This window comes from Mustela erminea, chromosome 16 (assembly GCF_009829155.1).
Source record: "Mustela erminea isolate mMusErm1 chromosome 16, mMusErm1.Pri, whole genome shotgun sequence".
NCBI classification, from domain to species: domain Eukaryota; kingdom Metazoa; phylum Chordata; class Mammalia; order Carnivora; family Mustelidae; genus Mustela; species Mustela erminea.
Window position 1 is genome coordinate 48040863 of NC_045629.1, and position 21518 is coordinate 48062380.

A 21518-nucleotide genomic window follows, 5' to 3' on the forward strand; every position below is an offset into this window, starting at 1 on the left:
TCATGTGCTTTTTGGCCATTTGTATATCTTCTTTGGAAAAAATGTTTACTCAAGCCATTTGTCCATTTTTAAATTGAGTTGTTTTTTTGTTGATGATTTGTAAGAGTTCTTTATTCTAAATGCTATAGTTTTATCTGATATATAATTTATAAATGATCTCTTCTTGATAATGATCTTTGCACAGGTTTTTATAATTGATCTAAGAATCCATTGCTAGATCCAAGGTCATGAAGATTCATCCCTATGTTTTAATTTTTTTTATTTGCATATAGTTGACACACAATGTTGTACTAGTTTCAGATGTACAACATAGTAATTCAGCTTTTCTGTATGCTATGCTGTGCTCACCAAAAATGTAATTACTATCTATCACCATACAGTGCTGTTACAATATCCCTACATTACCTATGCTGTGCCTTTAATTGCTTTTGTTTCCCTTGCCTTAGGAGACCTATCTAGAAAAATGCTTCTGTGGCCAATATTGGAGATACTATTGCCTGTATTCTCTTCTAAGATTTTTATTGTTTTAGGTCTCACATTTAGGTCTTTTTTTTTTTTAAGATTTTATTTATTTATTTGACAGACAGAGATCACAAGTAGGTAGAGAGGCAGGCAGAGAGAGAAGGGGAAGCAGGCTCCCCGCTGAGCAGAGAGCCCAATACGGGGCTCGATCCCAGGACCCAGGGATCATGACCTGAGCCGAAGGCAGAGGCTTTAACCCACTGAGCCACCCAGGCGCCCCTCACATTTAGGTCTTTAATCCATTTTGAGTTTATTTTTGTATATAATGTCAGAAGGTAGTCCAGTGTCATTCTTCTGTTGTTCAGTTGTCTCTTTACCATTTATTGAAGAGAGTACCTTTTCCCCACTGTATATTCTTGCCACCTTTGTCATCGATTGATTGACCATATAAGCATGGGTTTATTTTTGGACTCTCTATTCTGCTCCATTAATCTGCTTGTCTGTTTTGTGCTGATAGTACGTACAGCTTTGTAGTGTATTTTGAAATCTGGAATTGTGAACCCTCTAGCTTTGTTCTTTTTTCTTAAGATTGCTTTGACTACTGAGGGTTTTTTGTGGTACCATACAAATTTTATTATTATTTGTCCTAGTTCTGTGAAAAATCCCTTGGAACTTTCATAGGATTGCATTGAATCTGTATATTGCTTTGGGTAGTGTGGACATTTTAACAATATTAGTTCTTCCAATCCATGAGCCTGGACTATCTTTTCATTTTTTTATATCTTTAGTTTCTTTAATCAATGTTTGATAGTTTACAGAGTATAGATCTTCAACCTCTTTGGTTAAATTTATTCCTAGGTATTTTCTTTTTAGTGACTTGTGTCTATGTTTTCTTCTGAGAATTTTATGGGTTTAGTTCTTATAGATTGTGGGTCCATTTTGAGTGTTTGTGTGTGTGTGTGTGTATGGTATGAGGTAAAAGTCTAACTTCCTTCTTCTGCATATGGATATACAATTGTCCCAGTGCCATTTGTCCCAGCATAGAGACTGTTCATTTCACCATTGAGTGACCTTGGCATGCATATCAAAAATTAAGATTTGAACATCAGTTATATGCCCTAGAAAGTCTTCTACACAAAGAAAAAAAAAAGAAATAATTTCTGATATGTTCCTGTCCCTTACAGAGCTCAGTGTCCAATCAAAGAATTAATAGTTAATTACCTATTAGAGTACAGGGAGTAAAGTGCTGTGGTAAACGTAAGTATAGGATGTTTAGGATTACAAAAGAGCCACATCAAAATCGGGATGAACACCTTCCATGTACATAGGACATCACAGGCTAATAAATATGACAGACACATTACACAAGAAATCTAAAATTGACATAGGTACAAAATGGAAAATTTCAAGAAAGAAATGAATGATTCACTCTGTGAGTGGGTTTTCAGGGAATGTCTCACAGAGTATTCAACTTCTGAATTTGTTTCCAAGGAGTCTGAGTGGCAGGAGAAGTGAGGGGCATTTTGAACTAAGAAAGCAGTAGATCCAAAGAGTAGGAGTATGAAAATGTGGCATGTTTTACTCACTTCTGAACAGCCAGTACTTAATATTATGCTTGGCACATAATAGCTACTTAATAAAGAGCTGAGTGAATTAATGAAAGATTGAATGATACACAATTAAGAATAACCAGTAGGTCAAGTAGCGGAATGTTTCTGAGAGATCCTGATTCAAATGAAGACAAGAGATTTTAGATCTGATATGGCCTAGTAGTGCCAATTAATCTTGCTAGAAATATAAGCAGAATCTTAACATGATCCTATTTTTGCTTTTCAATAGGGATTACAGGTGAAATTCAAAAGATACTCCATGAAGAATAATTTGCTCCCTCTCTTGACCAATTTTAAATAATAGCCTTTATAATGGTTTTCATTCATTCCTGCTGCACACATTACTCAGCTTTTGTCTTTAATCAAAACATGTTTCTGTGTTGGGGGAGAAGGGAGTTTCTGTATGTTGAGGAAGAAGGGAGTAGGGAAGTTAAGCATAAAAATGATCACATTTTAAAATTTGTAGATCTTTTCCTTCTAAAACCTCAATTTTGCAGTTGAGAGAATACATTAGGATTCAGTCAGGGCAGCAGAACCACTGTAAGTGTTCTAGCCTAAGGGGTTTATTTTAGGAATATGGCCTTGCTAAATTGTGGAAGAAGCTGTGAAGTAAGGATCTAAAGGGGACTGTGGATCAGAGACATGTCACAGGCCAGCCCAGCCACTGGAGGGAACACCAGAGTTTCGGAGTGAAGTCCTTGGGAGGCTGTCGCCTCTGTGGAGGGGGTAAGCCTGCATAGTCAGCAGGGTCAGTGATCTGGAAAAAGAGCTGGTCACAGAACCGAGAAGAGGGAAAGCAAGCTGGAATCTGCCAGCACCACTGAGTCGGAATTTCGCTCTTTTACAAAGCATGACTTTGAGAAAATATTGGCCAGCATTTAGTTCCCTCATACCTCTAGATCTCATGCAATTTTCTCTCTCAACTTTGGACCATTCTTAGCAAATTGTTACAAAACAAAACCATTATAAGAAACCGAGTTTCAGGAGGTTCCATGCCTTGTGTAGTGTCACTTAAAAGTAGAGCTAAGTATAGAACCCTGATTTCCTCTTATTCAACTCCTTTTCTTATACTTGGTGTTCTGATGCCTTTCACTTAGACTAAAATTCATTGTTAGTGAATCGCTTTTGGTTTCTTTTTCTCTTAGCAGCCATATTTACTATGTTTAAGCATATTTTATAGCCTGAGGAAATTAAGTACTGAGAACTAAAATAAACGGTACTAGTGTCCACGATATGCAGGTTACACACCTCATCACTGTTGCCCTTTTACATGGTGATTGGCGCTTGTATGTATGTGAGGGGAAGGAGGCTGTGGTTTTTCTTCTGTACATATCAGCTAAGGGTGTCCTTGGCAAACTGAATAGGTGGCATATAGATATAAGAACAGATCTGTCTTGGCCAGTCTTCTTCTTTGTTTCTTAGCACAGTTACTGACAGTAGGTACTCAAAAAATCAGAAAATATTTAAATAGAATATAATCATCACAGTAGTGTATCATAAAATTTTAAAACCCTCTATAATGTCAATAATTTGTAGTTCTTACAGTCCCTAACATCATACTTGTTAGATGGATGGTTGAATAGATAGATCGATAGATCAATAAATAGAAAGATAATAATGCCCTGATTGATCCAAAGCCTTAAATAGCTAGGTTGCCTTCCTTCAACATTTTGTTTTTAAGTGAAGGATCCAAACAAGTTTATGTCAACATTTACTTAAAAGTATATGTACAAGACATAACTTCTACATATTATGCAGTATTATTCTGTGAGCACTGCACTTGGAACGTTAATACATGTTGTTAAAGCTTTAAAAATGAAATAAAATAACATAAATCCCCTGTCTGTTTTTCCCTTTGTAGATTCCCGTTGTTATTCTCAGTTTCTAATGTCCTTTTCTGTGAGAAACATTTAGCAGTCCTCTGACTTCTCCCTCCTCCATGAAATTTTATTTTGAAGTTTTTCCTTGAAAAAAGAGCTATCAAGTAGAATTAGATGCAGGCGTTCCAGACTATAGATATAAACAACTGGAAACTATGACCAGAGCTGTTAACAATTGAATATCTCTGTAAAATTGAATTAGGTTGATATTTCAATATAGCTATACCCTTAAGACCTTCTTTTAGAGACTGAAATGAATGTAATACTTGTGATCTCCATCACAAATACATTAACCATAGTTTTGATTTGTTTGTTTGGGATAGTTTTTGTTTATTTCTCCTTGTTTTGTTTAGAGAATGAGAATATTTTAACATTATTGCATTTTGCCAAAATAAATTTGTACTAGCATTTTATTTGAATATACCTTTAAAATTATCTTCATTTCAGGTTGTAGTTCTTGTAGCATTATTCACAGATACTTTGTGTCTTCACAAGGTAATCGGGTCCCCTACTGGAGGTTTCCACACCTGCCTGTTTTTTCCTTATCTTTTTTCTTATCCTACCTTATGATTCTTTTTAGTTATTTTTTTTATGCTAAACTGAGCTGCACACATTCATCTTAGCAGCACCTAGCAGAGGGCCTGGCTCAACGGTGGACACTCAGCCCATGTTCTCAAAATTTCACACAGTGATAAATGTCATGAGAGTAATGTGGCAATATAATGGGATAAGGGTCCCTGGGAAATGTTTTTTTATATATATATATATATATAGTTTATTCCTTTTTTTATTGCTGAGTACTATTCCATGATATGGATGTACTCTGATGTGGGGTGTTTTTTTTTTATGTTATCTTAGTCACCATACAGCACATTATTAGTTTTTGATGTAGTATTCCATGATTCCTGAGAAATTTCTTTACATTAGGCCTAGTCTAATACCTAAGGGCAAGAATGAGCTACCCATGCAAATACTCCTGGAGTGCTTGTGTCGAGAGTGTTCTGGCAGAGCAGAGATCTTTGAGTAGAAATCAGTTTTGCACACATAAGACTATGGCTGGCTGGGAGGAAAAGAATAATAAGGAAAGTTTAGGGTAGGGAAGGGACTAAATTATGAATGGCCTTATAGGTCAAAGAGAGTTTGGATTTTATTTTAACTGCATTAGATCACTGGATAGTGTTTCATTTGGAGAAAAAAAAAAAACCAAAACACCAAAATAGGTTTAAACTCTTAATTATATATTTGACTTTTAAATTATAAACAATTCATATTATCTTCAGGAACCTTCTATCTAGGTAGCTGGCTGGCTTAGTTAAGTGTGTGACTCTTGATCTTGGGTTTGCGGTTGAGCCCCACATTGGGTATAGAGATTGCTTAAACAAATAAACTTTATAAATAAATATTCTTTATCTAAAACTAAGAAGAATCTCTACAAATAAGTACAGTTAATAAAATTATAACAGCTTTCCAAATAGTAGACTGTTTATAATAAGTGGCTGTGAATATTACTGTTTTTTATATTGAGAAATAACCACTGCAAGGGGTTTACCAGAACAAGACTTAAATAAGTATCCTCTGGTCACGTATCTTCTATCTGAAGCTCAGCTATAAAGCCATACCAAGAAAGTCTTCCTGTTCAATAGAAACTGTTAGATGCACACACAGACCATCTAGCACTTTTTATTCCTTTTAGTGGAATATTTTGGAAACCTTAGTACCGTTTTTCCTGTTTATATATGGTCTTTCATAATACGCAATTTTTGAAATAGGATTCTTAAACTGCTTTAATATTTCCCATAGTGTCATTCCAAAATGTATGGAAGATGGACAGAAGAACTGAGCTTTATTTTGCTGAGCCCAGGAAAAATGACCACAGCCTTCCTAAACATGTATTTTCACGAGTACGGGTGGCACATACCTATGCCTTCTTGCATACTAACAATTTCAGAGAACAATACTTTTCCTTATTTACCATCTGCTATTCTCAGAGATTAACTGAATAGTTTTTGTTAACATATATGATTACTTTCCTATTACTTGTTTAGCACTTTTTGATTGTCAATTTTTTTTATCCTCACACAGGGTTTTATAAATTTCTGTGGGTTTAAGATTCATTTTTTTAAAATTTTATTTATTTATTTGTCAGAAAGAGAGAGAGCACAAGCAGGGGGAGCGGGAAAGGGAGAAACAGGCTTCCTCTGAGCAAGGTGCCTAATGCGGAACTGGATCCTAGGACTCTGGGACCAGAGCCTGAGCCAAAAGCAAAGGTTTAACTGACTGAACCACCCAGGTGTCCCAATTTCTGTGCGTTTAATCCTCTATGTTAGCTGACAGGTACAAATAACTGTTCCATTTCCCTGTTTCTGTGGACAATGTAGAAATACATTAAGTCACTTTCCTGGTATACCAGAGAAATATTTTTCCACAACTCTCCTAACGTCCTATATCTTAGCATACTATACATCATCTGTTCTCTCTAGCTGGTTTTACTATCTTTCATTCATCATAAGTGATCAGCTCTTTGACCAAGAGATACCTGATTGTGAATTTTATTGTATTTATCTGAACTGGCACTCATTACACTTCTGGAATCCATGGGCTCTTACATTTCATCAGTTTTGGAGAATTCTCAGCCATTAACTCTCAGATACTGTTCCTTTTCCTTACTTTCTATTCTCTCTTTTTGGAATACAAATTAAATATGTTGGACCTGCCCCTCCATGTCTCTTAACTTTTCTTTTAAACTTTCCATTTTAAAATTTACTTTAGCACATTCATGGAATTTTCTCAAATGTATATTCTAGTTTGTTATTGATTTTTTTTTCTTGAGCTGTATCTAAAATGCAGTTTACCCATGTATTATGTATTTTATTTTAGTGAGTCTATTTTTCATTTCTGGAAAAATTTAAAATTTTAAGTCCTATCTCTTATCTAGTAAAACATGGTGATTTTTTTTGAGTATTTATTTCTTTGAAGTATTTCAATCTATAAAAACCTTTAATGATTTAAAAAACATACATGATTACCTCAAAGACTTACAAGAAATAACACAAAAGAAAATGTTATGTACTGGAAAATTATAATTTTAGAGGACTATTGACTTAAATTTTTAAAATTTTTTTTTTATTTCTAAGGTCATAGGTCTTTCATATGTTGTGTTACTGATTTAATTCATCACATAATGGGGAAAAATATGATATGTATAAATACTCTTTTTTTTTCTCCCATTGGGTGTTTTCGTTAATATTTGCTCTTATTTGGTTTCCTGCTGTCTTTTCCATTTTAAGGTATTTTTAATACATCATATATTTTAACATTCCCCTGTGAGAGCACATCAGATGTTACATGTTTCTCACATTGACCATTTTATGGAACTTGAGCTATTAAGCTATAATTATGGTGTCTCTCAGGATCATAACCTTTCCTCTGTATTCACAAATTTTAATACTTCTTCCTGTTACCCTCCATTCACCAGATCTCTTAATTCTTTAAAATTGACTTTCTTGAAATCCAATACTTATGTGTCACAGAACCAGATGATCCAATTTGCTTTCTTGGCAGACACCATGTAAAACTTTGCCCGTTGCAAATTTGAACTAAAGATACTAGCACTTTCTACTTTCTGCTTTCTAGACTACTCTGGTAGAAAAGGATGTCGAAAGACTTGAGTTCATCTGAACTTTTTCATGAGATAATTTATGCCAGTTCTCTCATCTCAATTTATCACTATATAAGTGAATAGTAGGGACATATTCACAAGGAATAGTTGATGGTTCCAAGAAACTTTGGAGGTACAGATTGCTAGTAAAATGTAGAAATATATTATTTCATAAAATGAAAACTTAGAATATGGATAGGGAAACTTGAAGAACTGTACTAGCACAAGCTTTAGTTTCTCAACAGTGTTTTCCAGTTTCATCTTCTACCATGTATGCAATACTTCCTTTATTTAGCAATTTTGAATGTAAAGTAGAAATATTGTACTAAGTAAGTGATCAAAGATGAGAATGTATAAGGAAAAATTAAAATAGAGACCAAATGCTATTCTGTTGCCAGGTCCAACAATGGAAACTTTGTTCCCATTAGGTGGCCTTTGCATAGCCCCTGATCCTCATTTCCTTGTAGGTAATATGGGGCTAGTAATGAATTTTACTTCGCATACATGGTTGTTGTGAAGAATCATTCGATATCAAAGTCACGAAAGCTATTCATGAACCATATGTGCAGTAATAATCCATGAGCTGAGATGGTTCTTAGAGCTTAAAAAAGGAGGTCATTCAGAGACTAAGAGGAGATACTTATGAACCTAATAGGTTCAGAAGATGGCAATTGTCAACTAGGTCAGAAATAGGAAATTAAAAATCATCCTAAAATAGGAAGGTTATTATTGATAATAAAAGATTAAACTATTTATAAGAACAAAAGGAATTAAAAACCACGTAATTTGTTGAAGGGATGTGAATAATATGAAATTAAGTACATCTGGATTTCTCAGTAGTTTTATGCTATCTTTTATTAATCTGAAGTTACGAATTGAAGTATGAAACTATGACTATAAAATGTACAAATAAACACTCTCAAAATAATAATGTAATTTTGTCATACTTGTTTGTAGTGAAGACTTACACAAATTTTTTTCTATTTTTTTAATTTTTTTATTAACATATAATGTATTATTAGCCCCAGGGGTTCAGGTCTGTGAATCGCCAGGTTTACACACTTCACAGCACTCACCATAGCACATACCCTCCCCAATGTCCATAACCCCACCACCCTCTTCCTCCCCCTCTCCCCCTGGAAACCCTGTTTGTCCGTTTGTTTTGTGAGATGAAGAGTCTCTTATGGTTTGTCTCCCTCCTTATCCCGTCTTGTTTCATTTATTCTTTTCCTACCCCAAACCCCCGACATTGCATCTCCCCTTCCTCATATCAGGGAGATCATATGATAGTTATCTTTCTCCGATTGCCTTATTTTGCTAAGAATAATACCCTCTGGTTCCATCCACATCGTCGCAAATGGCAAGATTTCATTTCTTTTGATGGCTGCATAGTATTCCATTGTATATATATACCACATCTTCTTTATCCATTCATCTGTTGATGGACATCTAGATTCTTTCCATAGTTTGGCTGTTGTGGACATTGCCGCTATAAACATTCGGGTGCACATGCCCCTTTGGAAGGACTTATATAAATTTAATGAAAAGAATCCTTGAAAAAAATGAAATCACTAATAATTTTTTGCTTTATCTCTTAGCATACGGCGACATCAAGAAAGAAGAGCAATTCTAACTCCCATTTTAACAGATTTTTCTGTCCGAATTACGGGAGCACCTGCTATCATTTTCACCAAAATAATTTCTCCAGAAAATATGCACACTGAGGTGAGAACTTAATTTAGGTTTCATTTTAGCCTATATAATGGAATAGCTTCTCTTTGTATATTAGGGATTTTTTTTAGCTTTATGCACAGGATGTCAAATTGCTTATTATTAATGTTATTATTGTAACCAAAGATTAATGAATACTTTTTAATACTTATTGCCTTTCATGTAGTTATTTAATCCTCATAACAATCGATTGACTTCTTCTCTCTTTTTATTATTTTTTTAAAATTTTTTATTTTTTATAAACATATATTTTTATCCCCAGGGGTTCTTTTTATTATTTTTTTAAAGATTTATTTATTTTAGAGAGGGAAAGAGCACACGTGTATGCAAGAGGAATAAAATAAGGATTCTAATTATAATAAGTAAATACAGGGAACTTGTTGTGGGGAGAAGGTTATTTAACCCAAAAAGCAAAAGGAATATTCATTTCCAACATACTATTCTTTATAGCTGTGTTAAAATCTATCCTAAGCTGTGTAGTTTGCATTGGGACCCATCGTAAGACTTCTTAAATCCATTCCCTTCGATGACACTAGTAAGAAGAAGGTTCTTTGGACATTTTCAAGCATTTGAACATTGTCCACATTCTCTTCCTGACAGGAGGCAGAACTTCTGCTTATTAAGTGAAACTTGGGGTCTGGTATTTTTCTTCTTTTTTCCCTCCCTGAATGGTTTTCCAGTGATGAATGTTGAAGTGACTCAAGTTACGCAGAACAGCATCAGTTAAACATGGACTTCTACATGATGCAGCCAAGATTTTAGCAGCTCAAAGAAGAAGTGAAATTAATTAGTCTAGTTATCTTTGGCTTCAGCACTATTTTGTTATAAATCATTTGGAGTGTATACTTTGGAGAATACTCAAACAATACCACTTGTGATTGTCATTCCTTGCCTACAATTGGCCTGTTTACATCTGTCTGCCCAACAAGATTATAATCTCCTCAAGAGCAGGTTGCCATTCAAAGCTAACCTTCCTCTTTGTGCTATCCCTAGCAGCTGAGTATACTGCATGTTACTTAGGAGATGCTCAGTAAATATTTGTTAGTTTGAATGAATGAACAGGATTATGCTAAAGAATTACATCATCACTTACATATGGGAATGATGTTAGTAGTTTGAGGTATAAAAAAGCCAAATGTATATGAAATGTTAAAAAAAAAAATTGTGTTTGTGTTGTTAGTTTGTTTCCCTGCAACCAGTGCATGGCCCAGCACACAGCAGAACCTCATAAATGTTTATTAAATTAATCCATTAAACTATGTGGAGTGGCTGTGCTCTCAATTTCTGCTATTCTCATTAACATATGAACTTGAGTCCTGGGAGAATTCATCAACATGGTAAAGGTCAAATAAGTAAGAATGATAAATTATCATCTAATGGCTATCATGTATCTTTATCTGTATTCAACTTTTTTTTTCCTTCAGGAGATTTTAGTGTGTGGCCATTCCTTGGAAGTGAATATAACCACAAACCTGGACTTCTTCCTAAGTGTGGCTCAAGTTCAACTCTTACATCAGTTAATAGTAGCAAATATGATTGGACTGGAACCATCAAGCAAGGCCACAGAGGTAACTATTACCTGATTTTGATTAGTCTTACTGCATCACTCCCAACTTTACATTCATAATAGGAAAACTATAATTAAATACTTTCTGCTAATTATCCTGTATTTAATTTTATTCAAAATATGGTCATAAATTACTTTTAGACTGGTGTTCTTTATTTTTGAAATTTGTTTGGTCTCTTTTCCTGTCATGGACCTTTGCAAAATTGCTGTGGCCTAGCCTCAGAAAAGCCTCTTAAAAATATGGTTTTAGTATCCTGCTTCAGTTTTTTAAAGTACAACATAAGAAACCTGGTATAGCTTTCACTTACTTAGATACATTACAGGGCTAGGGCCTCTTTTGGAAGTGACCTTTGTGATAGTGCTATGGGAATATCTTCAATAAATAACTTCCAAAGCATTTGATTCCCATGCTCAGTGAAGAATGGACACAATCATAAAAGTTGAATGCCTGCCTAGAATTTTAATTTTGATCTGGTGTTCATTGGAAGCCTACATTGAAACCACAAAGCGTGTCAGTATGAAACAAAGAAAACTGCTTATTAGATGCTTTTCAAGATATGTTTTCTTTGCTTTTTGTTTCCATACTTCTATAATGCTATCTGTACTTAGAATATATCTCCTATAAAAACTCAAGTGAAGAAGCCATTCATCTGTGAAAAAGACATTGGTTTTATTTTTGTCGAGTTATACAGAAGACTGAGTTCTATTTATTAAGAAAGAAAGGAAGAGGTGTTCTTTGAGAGTTCCTAGATGCTAGGCAGTGTGCCAGGCATTTTCATGTAAATTAACTCAGTGTACCTTTGAGTGTGTTATCACAACCACTTTCTGAGGTTCATATGGGCATCATTATCATTTTACATATTAGGGTCTTGGGGCTCAGAGATGGTAAGTGACCTGCCTGAAATCATTCATACATAGCTAAAAAATGGTGGAAGTGAAATTTTAATATTTAAGTCCTTCAAGTCAGTGCTGTTTCCATGCTATCACAGTGTGTGGATTATAACTATTCCATTAATCTGTCTTCTTTATTTAAAAAAATATTTTAAAATGATAAAGCTTTTAACTTTTATAAATGATTCTCTGACAGACCATCTTTTACCACCCATGATTTCTGTTTGCTCAGTATCTCTTTTTTTTTCTCTTTTGTTTTGTTTTGTTTTGTGCGGGGAAGAGTGACAGGGGAGAGGGAAAAAGAGAGGGAGAATTTTAAGGAGGCTTCACGTCCAGGATGGAACCCAGTGTGGGGCTTGGTCTCATAACCCTGAGATCATGACGGGAGCTGAAGTCAAAAGATGCTTAACCAACAAGCCATTCAGGCACCCTTTGCTCAGTATCTTTTTTAGAAGGGCTATAAAGCTATCTCCTCTCTAAAATATCAGCATTTTTCTAATATACGTTAGATAATCCATAAGGATGTAATTATATGACCTGAAAGTAAATAGAGCACAAAATATTTCCCCATGGCATTTTCAATGAGGTTCTTGAAGCAAATTGGGTTGGAAACAATATTTTACGTTCCTATATAATTTGGGCCAAGTTTATGAATCAGAGAAACAAATTCATCAGTGAAATCGAATTCATAGATTTCTGATGTGTTTTAGGAATTTATACAGCTTAGCAAATTTGTTGTTAAGTCTTTACCTACTTTTGGCAATTAGGGGTAAAGCTACTATAAACATTCATCTGCAGACTTTTTTGGGGACATAACTTTTCAGCTCCGTTGGCAGATAAAAAGGAGTGTGATTGCTGGATCATATGATCAGAATACGTTTAGTTTTATAAGAAACCGCTAAACTGTCTTCCAAAGTAGCTTGTACCATTTTGCATTCCCACCAGCCCTGAAGGAGGGAGTTCCTGTTGCTCCACAACCTTAACTAATGTTTGGTGTTTTCAGTGGTCTGTACCTTGGACATTCTATTAAGTGTGTAATGGTATCTTTTATTGTTTTAATATGCATCTCCCTGATGATATATGAAGTGGAACATCTTTTCCTATGCATGTGCTTATTTTCCATCTACATAGCTGCTTTGGTGAGGTATCCATAAAATTCTTTGCCTTATTTTTTAATTGGGTTGTTTTCTTACTGTTGAGTTTTAAGAGTTTCTTTGTATATTTTGGATAACATCCTTTATCAGATGTGTCTTTTGCAAATAGTTTCTCCTAGTCTATGGTTTGTTTTCTAATTCCCTTGATACTATCTGTCACAGAGCAGAAGTTTTTAATTTTAATTGTTTCTTTCATGGATCATGTCTTTGGTGTTGTATCTAAAAAGGTGTCACCATACCCAAGAAACTAGGTTTTCTCTCATGTTCTCTTCTAAGAGTTTTATAGTGTATGTTTTACATTTAAGTTTATGATCCATTTTGAGTTCATTTTTCTGAAAGGGTTAGATCTATATGTAATTTTTTTTTTTTGCTTGTAAACGTCTGGTTGTTCCAGTACCATTTGTTGAAGAGACTGTCTCTGTTCCATTGCATTGCTTTTGCTCCTTTGTCAAAGATCATTTGACAGTATTCATGAGGATCTATTTCTGGCCTTTCTCTTGTGTTCCATTGACCTATTTGTCCATTCTTTCACATGTCCACACTATCTCGATTACTGTAGCTTTATAGTAAGTCTTAAGGTATGGCAGTGTTAGTCCTCCATTTTTGTTCTTCTCCATTATTATATAAGCTAGTCTGGTTCTTTTGACTCTGAAAACTTTAGAATCAGTTTGCTAATAGCCATTAAATAACTTTCTTGAATTTTGAATGGGATATATTGAATCTATGGATCAAGTTGAGAAATGACATCTTGACAATTTTGAATCTTCTTTTTTTTTTTAAGTTTTATAGTATTTCTTTTTTTTTTTTCTAAGATTTTATTTATTTGACAGACAGAGATGACAAGTAGGCAGAAAGGTAGGCAGAGAGAGAGAGGAGGAAGCAGGCTCCCCGCTGAGCAGAGAGCCCGAAGCGGGGCTCGATCCCAGGACCCTGAGATCATGACCCGAGCCGAAGGCAGAGGCTTTAACCCACTGAGCCACCCAGGTGCCCCAATTTTGAATCTTCTTATCCATGAACATGGAATATCTCTCCACTTACTTAGTTCTTTGATTTTATTTGTCAGAGTTTCATTATATAAATCTTGTATGTATTTTGTTGGATTTTACCTAAGTATTTCATTTTTTGGTGCTAATATAAATGCTGTTGTGCTTTTAATTTCAAATTCCACTTGTTGATTGTTAGTATATAGAAATGTAATGTAATTGACTATTGCACTTTAACCTTATATCCTGCAACCTTGCTTTAATCACAGTTTTCATGTTGATTCGTTCAGATTTTCTACTTGGACAGTCCTGCCATCTGTAAACAAAAACAGTTCTTCTGTCCCAATCTGTAATAATTTTATTTTCTTTCCTTGCCTTATTTTACTAGCAAGGACTTCCAGTATGTAGAAAAATAGTGGTGAGAAAGAACATCCTTGCCTTCTATCTGATCTTAGTGGGAAAGTTTCAGGTTTCTCACTGCAGGTTTTTTGTAGATAATGTTTATCAAGTTGAGTACATTTCTGTCTGTTCCTAGTTTAGTGAGAGCTTTCATCATGAATGGGTTTGGATTTTGTCAGATGCTTTTTATGTATCCATTCATATGATCATGTGATTTTTTTTTCATTTTAAGTTTGTTGTTGTGATGGATTACATTAATTGAGGTTTTTTTTTTTTAATTTATTTGACAGAGAGAAATCACAAGTAGACGGAGAGGCAGGCAGAGAGAGAGAGAGAGGGAAGCAGGCTCCCTGCTGAGCAGAGAGCCCGATGCGGGACTCGATCCCAGGACCCTGAGAGCATGACCTGAGCCGAAGGCAGCGGCTTAACTCACTGAGCCACCCAGGCACCCCACATTAATTGAGTTTTAATTGTTAAACAAGACTTGCAATACTTGGGATAAAGGCCACTTAGTGTAATATGTAATTCTTTTTATACACTGTTAGATTATATTTGCTGGTATTTTGTTGAAGATTTGTGGGTTTTTGTTCATGAGAGATATCAGTCTGTAGTTTTCTTTTTCTTAAAATGTCTTTTTCTGGTTTTGTTATTAAGGCAATGCTGGCCCCATAGATTAAGTTAGGAAATACTTCTTCTGCTTCTGTCCTCTGAAATAGATTATAGAGAATTGGTATAATTTCTTCCTTAAATGGTGCTAGAAATCATCAGTGAACCCATCTAGGCCCGATGCTTTCTTTTTTGGAAGGTTATTAATTATTCCTTCAGTCTCTTTAATAGATAAAGGCCTATATCTATTTGTGGTTTACTCTTTATCTACCTACTTTCGGCAATTAGATCCTCTGTTTCTTCTTGTGTGAGATCCTCTGTTTCCTCTTGTGTCAGTTTTATCTGATTGTTTTTCAAGAAATTGGTGCATTTTCTTGAAATGGTTATCAAATGTATGGGCCTGGAATTGTTTATAATATCCCTTTATTATCCTTTTAATTTCCATAGGCTCTGTAGTGATGTCCCCTCTTTCAGGTCTGATATTATTCATTTGATTCCTTTCTCCTTTTTTTAGTTAGCCTGTTTAAAGGCTTTTACTGATTTTTGCTCTAATTCTTATTATTTCTTTTCTACTGCTTATTTTGGATGGTGATGATATTTCCAATCTTTGACAAAGTTTTATTTGAAAGATTAATTTTAAAAGTTATTCAAGAATGTGGTGGATGATTTTTATTAGTAGAGGAAACATTTACACTATAAACAAAGGGGGAGAAAGATGGAAAAGTCTTTGGAAATAGAAGTGAAAAACAGTGGAACAATATAAGGATTATTGCGAAAGCCAAGATTTAATACTAATTTTGATTGTATGGACAACTAACACAAACTTTCAAATACATATTTAAGGAGAAGAACTTTAGGCAATAAAATGACCAGCTTAATAGTTCAGGCAAATTGCCTCTCATGTTGATTAAAACTTTTCCAATGTTTTCACTCTGAATAATGTACTCTATATAGGTGAGGCCACTGGATCAATCAGCCTGTATTTGTATTCTTTGATTTTCATTTGTCCCTTTAGAGTGTTATGACTTTCATGATTGCTGGCTTCCAGAATTATTTCTCTTTTTTAAATTATTGTTTTCTCTAACATATTATGATAGGCCAAGAAAGAACATAAGAGAAACAAACATTTAATATTCAAAAACCCAAAGTGCATTCCATATGTACAAAGTACATATCCTTTCATACTTCATTCTATAATTCCTCTCTATGACAACAATTGGTTGTTTAACCCTACAACAACAGGAATGTTACTTGGGTTTCTTACATCCTAGTTCTCTGCCATTTACATGAGATCAGAGTCAGGCTTCTAGATAACTTCACAGTCAAACCCAAATATACAATTCAAACTTTTCTCCAGAAATAGAGCTCCACTGTTCATCCTTGGTTTCTGGTTAGGGCTGTGGTGATTTACACAGTTGGTTTACAGTTTAGAGGTTTCTTTACCTCTTGCAAGATAATCTTGTTCTCGTAAAGGCCCAATTATATAAAAATGGTTATTAGTAATATAATCATGACATTCATGCAATTATAATTAACAAGAGAGAAAGTTTGGTAACATGTACCAGTAAACATCAGGAAATTTCTGAAAGAATATGAACAAACAAAGAGCTAAAGAATTTTCATTTGTGCAAGTCTATTTATAGAAGAATAATGCAGGCCATTTTTATATGATAAAAGGAAACTAAAAAATCCTAAGTTTTCCTAAAGCTGTTAGTATACAGGACATTGTAAGGAATCGTTCAAAAACAGAGCAAACATTTTATTTCATTTTATTTCAGTTGCTGTCATACAAAAAAATACAGCTAGAAGAAAATTTGTATCAAATTTTTAAAGTAATAGACTTCTTTAAAACTGAGATGAAAGCTGAGTGGTCTATCTGAAATCTGTGAAATTATAAGCAATATAGATAAAGTACTAAAACTAGTGTGTTAACTTGAAATAGTTTATTATTTATAATGCAGTTATTTTTATCAGTAACTAATATGATATGTGTCTAACATAGTTTGCTTGGGTGTTTTTACAGTTTGCTATGGGACAATATAATATGTTGGATCTTTTTTGGTATGTACTATGATTGAGTTTGCGCCCTATAGAATAGTGTTCGAAGTTGTTTTCTTGATGGCATTATTACTATTTTATCATAGAAATAATCTTCTTTGGGGTTATTATTCCTCATTTAGGAAGGGAAATCCTTATTTTTCAGTCAGTGGTAAAAATTTATACAAGACATACTTGACCAACTTAAGGATTGCTAGGAATAATTAGAACTAGAAACTTAAGAGTAAAAAAGAAAAGAAGGGACTTTGAGTGGTTGTATAGTAACAAATTTTTTGGAGTAGAACATTAGGCAAGATGAGGGAAATAGAGGCAAAAAGTATACCCAGAGAACACAGGTGAGCAGAGGTGAGGTTTGGAAGTAGGAACTAAAACCAGTATGGGAAAGGATATTGTTGTTCTGTCTGTCTTTCTGTAGGTGTGAATGGGAAAGCCCATGTCGGAGGCTATATATTTCTGTATTAAAAAAGGAGGTGGGGATTTTGGATGATGTACATGTGGTGACTTTCCATCGGTGTTGCTATGCTGAGTATTTGTTTCCCTTCAGAGGCACCTGGATCAACTACTTGTAACCAAGCAATAAACACAGGCACCAATAAAATATGGATTCAAGCAGAGCCTTAAATGGATAAGAGGGCCTATGAGGAAATACCCTGAATTTCTTACAATCTAGACCTGGAAAAGTTATTAAGTATTTTATTGCCTGTCCTCTCCAAGAGAAGGACTTCTTAGGTACATTGAACTATCACACCTGTCGCAATTTTACTTAGGCCTTGTAGATATTAAAAATCGCCTAATTGTCTCCTGATAAACAAGCTTATGCTTAGAGAGAAGTGCATCATAGTTGCTGCAGGGTACATGCTAAACATCAAGAAAACCATAAAAATCTTAATTTTCCAGCCATTCTTATGTTTATCTCATACAGATTTCTTGACCAGAAATCCAGTGAATGCTTTAAGTTTTCCTAAGGCTCTCTTAAACTATCTTTCCTGGTTGTATTCAACAGTATTCGCTGAGGGCTTTCCATATACCAGATATACTGAATACAGACTGGAAAAGGTATGAAAAATAAGTACACTATTGTTCCCACCCTGTAGGATTTCATAATCTTATTGAGACATAAAACATAGAAAAATGAATTGATAACTAGGAACTCAAAGCAGTAAATAAGAAGTGCTAAACATGCTATATGAAAAATGAGTGTTTGAGGAGTGATTCACAACAGGAAGAGAAGACTTTAGGCCAGGCAGTCAGAGATTTAGCTTCATGGGGCTGTTGGAATGGAATAGGCAGAGAAGGATGACCTATTCATTTACTTAATAAACACTGAACCTTTTCTATATATCAAACACTATAATGGATACTAGAGTGACAGCATTAAACAAGAGATAAAGTTTGTGCTTCCAAGTTCTAGTGTTCATATATTTTATGAGGAAGATAGGCAATGATAGTAGAGCTTGATCAAGATATATAATCATATCCACTTGTATATGCACACACAATTAGTTGCATACATCAGATATATTCACTTTCCATTTGCACAAAGTTAGTCATGTGGTCACACCTAGCTGCAAGGGAGGCTGAGAAATATAATTCTTCTAATACATGACCACGTGCCATGCTTAAAATTATTTTACTATGAAAAAAGAGGATGATGAATATTGGGATACAACTGACAGCCGGGGCCACAGAGACTTCAGGATTCCCAGGTAACCAGATCTAGAATACTCCTCAGAAAGTAGTTTTGGATCTCTTCAATACTTTAAACATACTGTCAACTAAAGCCTAATGTTACATACCATATGATATGGCAGAAATAATGTTGGCTTACCAATTGTTCACTGCTGCTATAGGGACAAGTGTTTTTGCCCAGCGTTTCTAACCCTCTTCAATCTGATAGTAGAACCTCCTTTCCTTTGGCTAAACAACATTCTCCTATATAGTTTCAATAGGGATTCCCATTACAGGGTAGACATGAGACACAGGCCTGGTTAGTCATTGCACTCCATCCCCCTATCAGTTATTGGCCCAGATATGGACACACTACTCAGACCAGGGCAGTGTTCTCTATGAGTACCCCGAGAAGAATAAAATCTCTTTCCCGTGGATCATTAAGTCCAGATGTTACCATATTGGAGATTTCTTTGACCATGCTGCTTTCTTCTCCTTTACCACTATCACATGAAGAAAACCTGTCTTTTTAAAAAGAGAAAGATAAAGGAATTGAACTCATAGAAATAAGGAAACCTGAAAGATGGAGAGAAAAAGTCTTTGACATCATCTGACATCCTTTGACACAGTCCTAGCCAATGAGATATAAAAAGAACTTTACAACAGATTTCTGAGAAAGTCTTCACCTTCTTGCTTTTCCACCTTCTTGGAGTCATGACAATGGAAGTGACCAGCTACTGTGACCATCAGGCAAAACATGATGACCAACATGAGGACAAAAACCACACACTGAGGATAGCAAAGTGGATACATAAATCTGTATGTTTCAGTGTTCTAAGACGGAGATGATAAAGCCCAAGTGAAGTGCTGAACATACATACAAATTGATGCTGAAAAAATGCTTGCAGTATGAGTTGATCAATGGAATCCTTAATTCATAGGAATTCCTATTTCTGTTCATAGAGATAGAAAAGATAGATCATGCAACATACACATCAAAAGAACTGGAAGGTATTGGTGATTAATTGAATGTTTGATGGAGACAGGTTGGGTACAATTTGTGGAAGGCTTTAAATACTGGACTGAAATGTTTGAAGTAAGCAATAGAGAGGAGTTGAAGTTGGTTGAACTGTTCACTAACTTAAACAGATGTCCTTCTAAGCTCAGATCCATTTTAGACTGAACCTCTCAGTTTTCCTCACATGTTGGTAGTTCAAACAAATATCATAGCTACATTTTTCTCTATTCTACTATAATAAATATATTGTATTCTAATGTAGTATCAGATTATTTCAGTTAGGATTTGAAACAGCTGTATGTAGCATATATTATATGGGCTGTATATTTCACCCACGATTTCTAAGAGCTACAGTTATTTTTTAAAAAAGGAAGGAAAACAATGCACACACTTAAAAACTGACTAAACAGAAGGATGAGAAGGCTGAGATTGCCCTGGGTTATGTTCTCTTGGCTGAAGTAATTACTGTGTTATTCCTGGCTAGCAAGTAATCATCTTATTAAGCCTACTTACAGAAGTAGTGTATATAAGGAGTAACACATGCTCATTTTCAAATCAGTGTTTTAGAGTAAATAAATTTTTATAGCAAAATAAAAACCATATTTTTAGGGGGCAAAGAATAGAACTGCATCACTGGGGATCTGAAGGTGGGGTTCTTTGATCCACACACTCCATATCCTGAAGAAGAATGTAGACAATTATAACACTAATTGAGCATTTCTTCCTTTGCCCTCTCTCCTTCCTCCTCCTCTTAACCACTTGGTCTTAGCCACTTCCTTAGATCTCCTTTCCTTTCAGTCTCTGCTAATGACTGACTTGGTAACCCATCCTGGGCAGGCTTGGTACCTGTTCTGACAGTCTCTTCGATAGCTAAAAAAAAATCTCATTTACCAAAAAAAAAAAAAAAAAAATTACTTTCGGCATCAGAAAATATACAGTATTTAGTCCATGTTTCTTCAGTATTTCTAAAGTAATGGATATTTCCACTGAAGTAAGATTTCTACTTCCCCAGACTTTTTGCTATTATTTATTGTATTTGGCTTGCCTACAACTATCTAAAGAATAAAGAACTACATAACCACCATATCCAACTGTCTATGAAGCATGATAAAGTTACGCTGCAAAAAAATACTGTTACAGTCAAGCTGATCAGAACAGGTAAAACTCCCCAAGCTTTATCTTCATCCTCAATTAGCTCCTCTCCTCTCAAGATTGTTATTTCTTCTCATCTGTTCTTTTATTTCATATTTTTTACTATTCATAATAAGTTATAGGTCTTTTCTCTGACTCTAAATCCTGTCTCTTTAATATGTGCTCATTTCTCATATTTTTTTGAATTTCCAGTGCTTCCTTTTAATACCTTATTCCTCATGACCTACCAAAATGTTTGTATATAAGGAGAAACACTCTAGGAAAATAGTTCATAACTGATTCATTATTATCTTTTCTGAATAAAAATATGATAAATGAGCTAACTGTTCAAAATAACTGAGGGTCCATGGTTTACTGGGTTTTATATATGACAGTTTGTTCTAGCAAGCAAACTTCTGGGATTTCAGTCACTATTACATAAAAGAACCAACTTTTAAAAAATATTAACATCAGAGCCATGGGAATGTATATAATTCTCATCTAAGATTTCATACATTTTTAAATTGCTTATTTCTAAAACTTTGGCTCTTCATCAAAGGTTTTCTGTAGCAAATGACTAAAAATCTTCTCACAGAGTATAGAGGTATATAAAATAAACACCAAAGCCTAAACCCAATAATCTTCCTTCTACACTTTTGAAGATGCCTGGACTTTTGCAAATGTGCTATAGTTGGCTTCCCA

General features: G+C 34.6%; 1 protein-coding gene across 8 annotated transcripts in view; it reads left to right on the plus strand.

Moving 5' to 3' along the window:
• The window catches only part of VPS13B (vacuolar protein sorting 13 homolog B), a 769746-nt gene that overhangs the window by 484822 nt on the left and 263406 nt on the right, over positions 1 to 21518 (plus strand). For 7 of the 8 annotated variants that reach the window (XM_032316089.1, XM_032316090.1, XM_032316084.1 and 4 more), the window contains 2 exons: positions 9209 to 9335; positions 10766 to 10909. In XM_032316089.1, coding sequence (XP_032171980.1) covers positions 9209 to 9335; positions 10766 to 10909 — 271 coding nt within the window. Of the gene's footprint in view, positions 1 to 9208; positions 9336 to 10765; positions 10910 to 17543; positions 20597 to 21518 lie in introns of those variants that run through there. The other variant, XM_032316092.1, reaches the window with a different exon arrangement.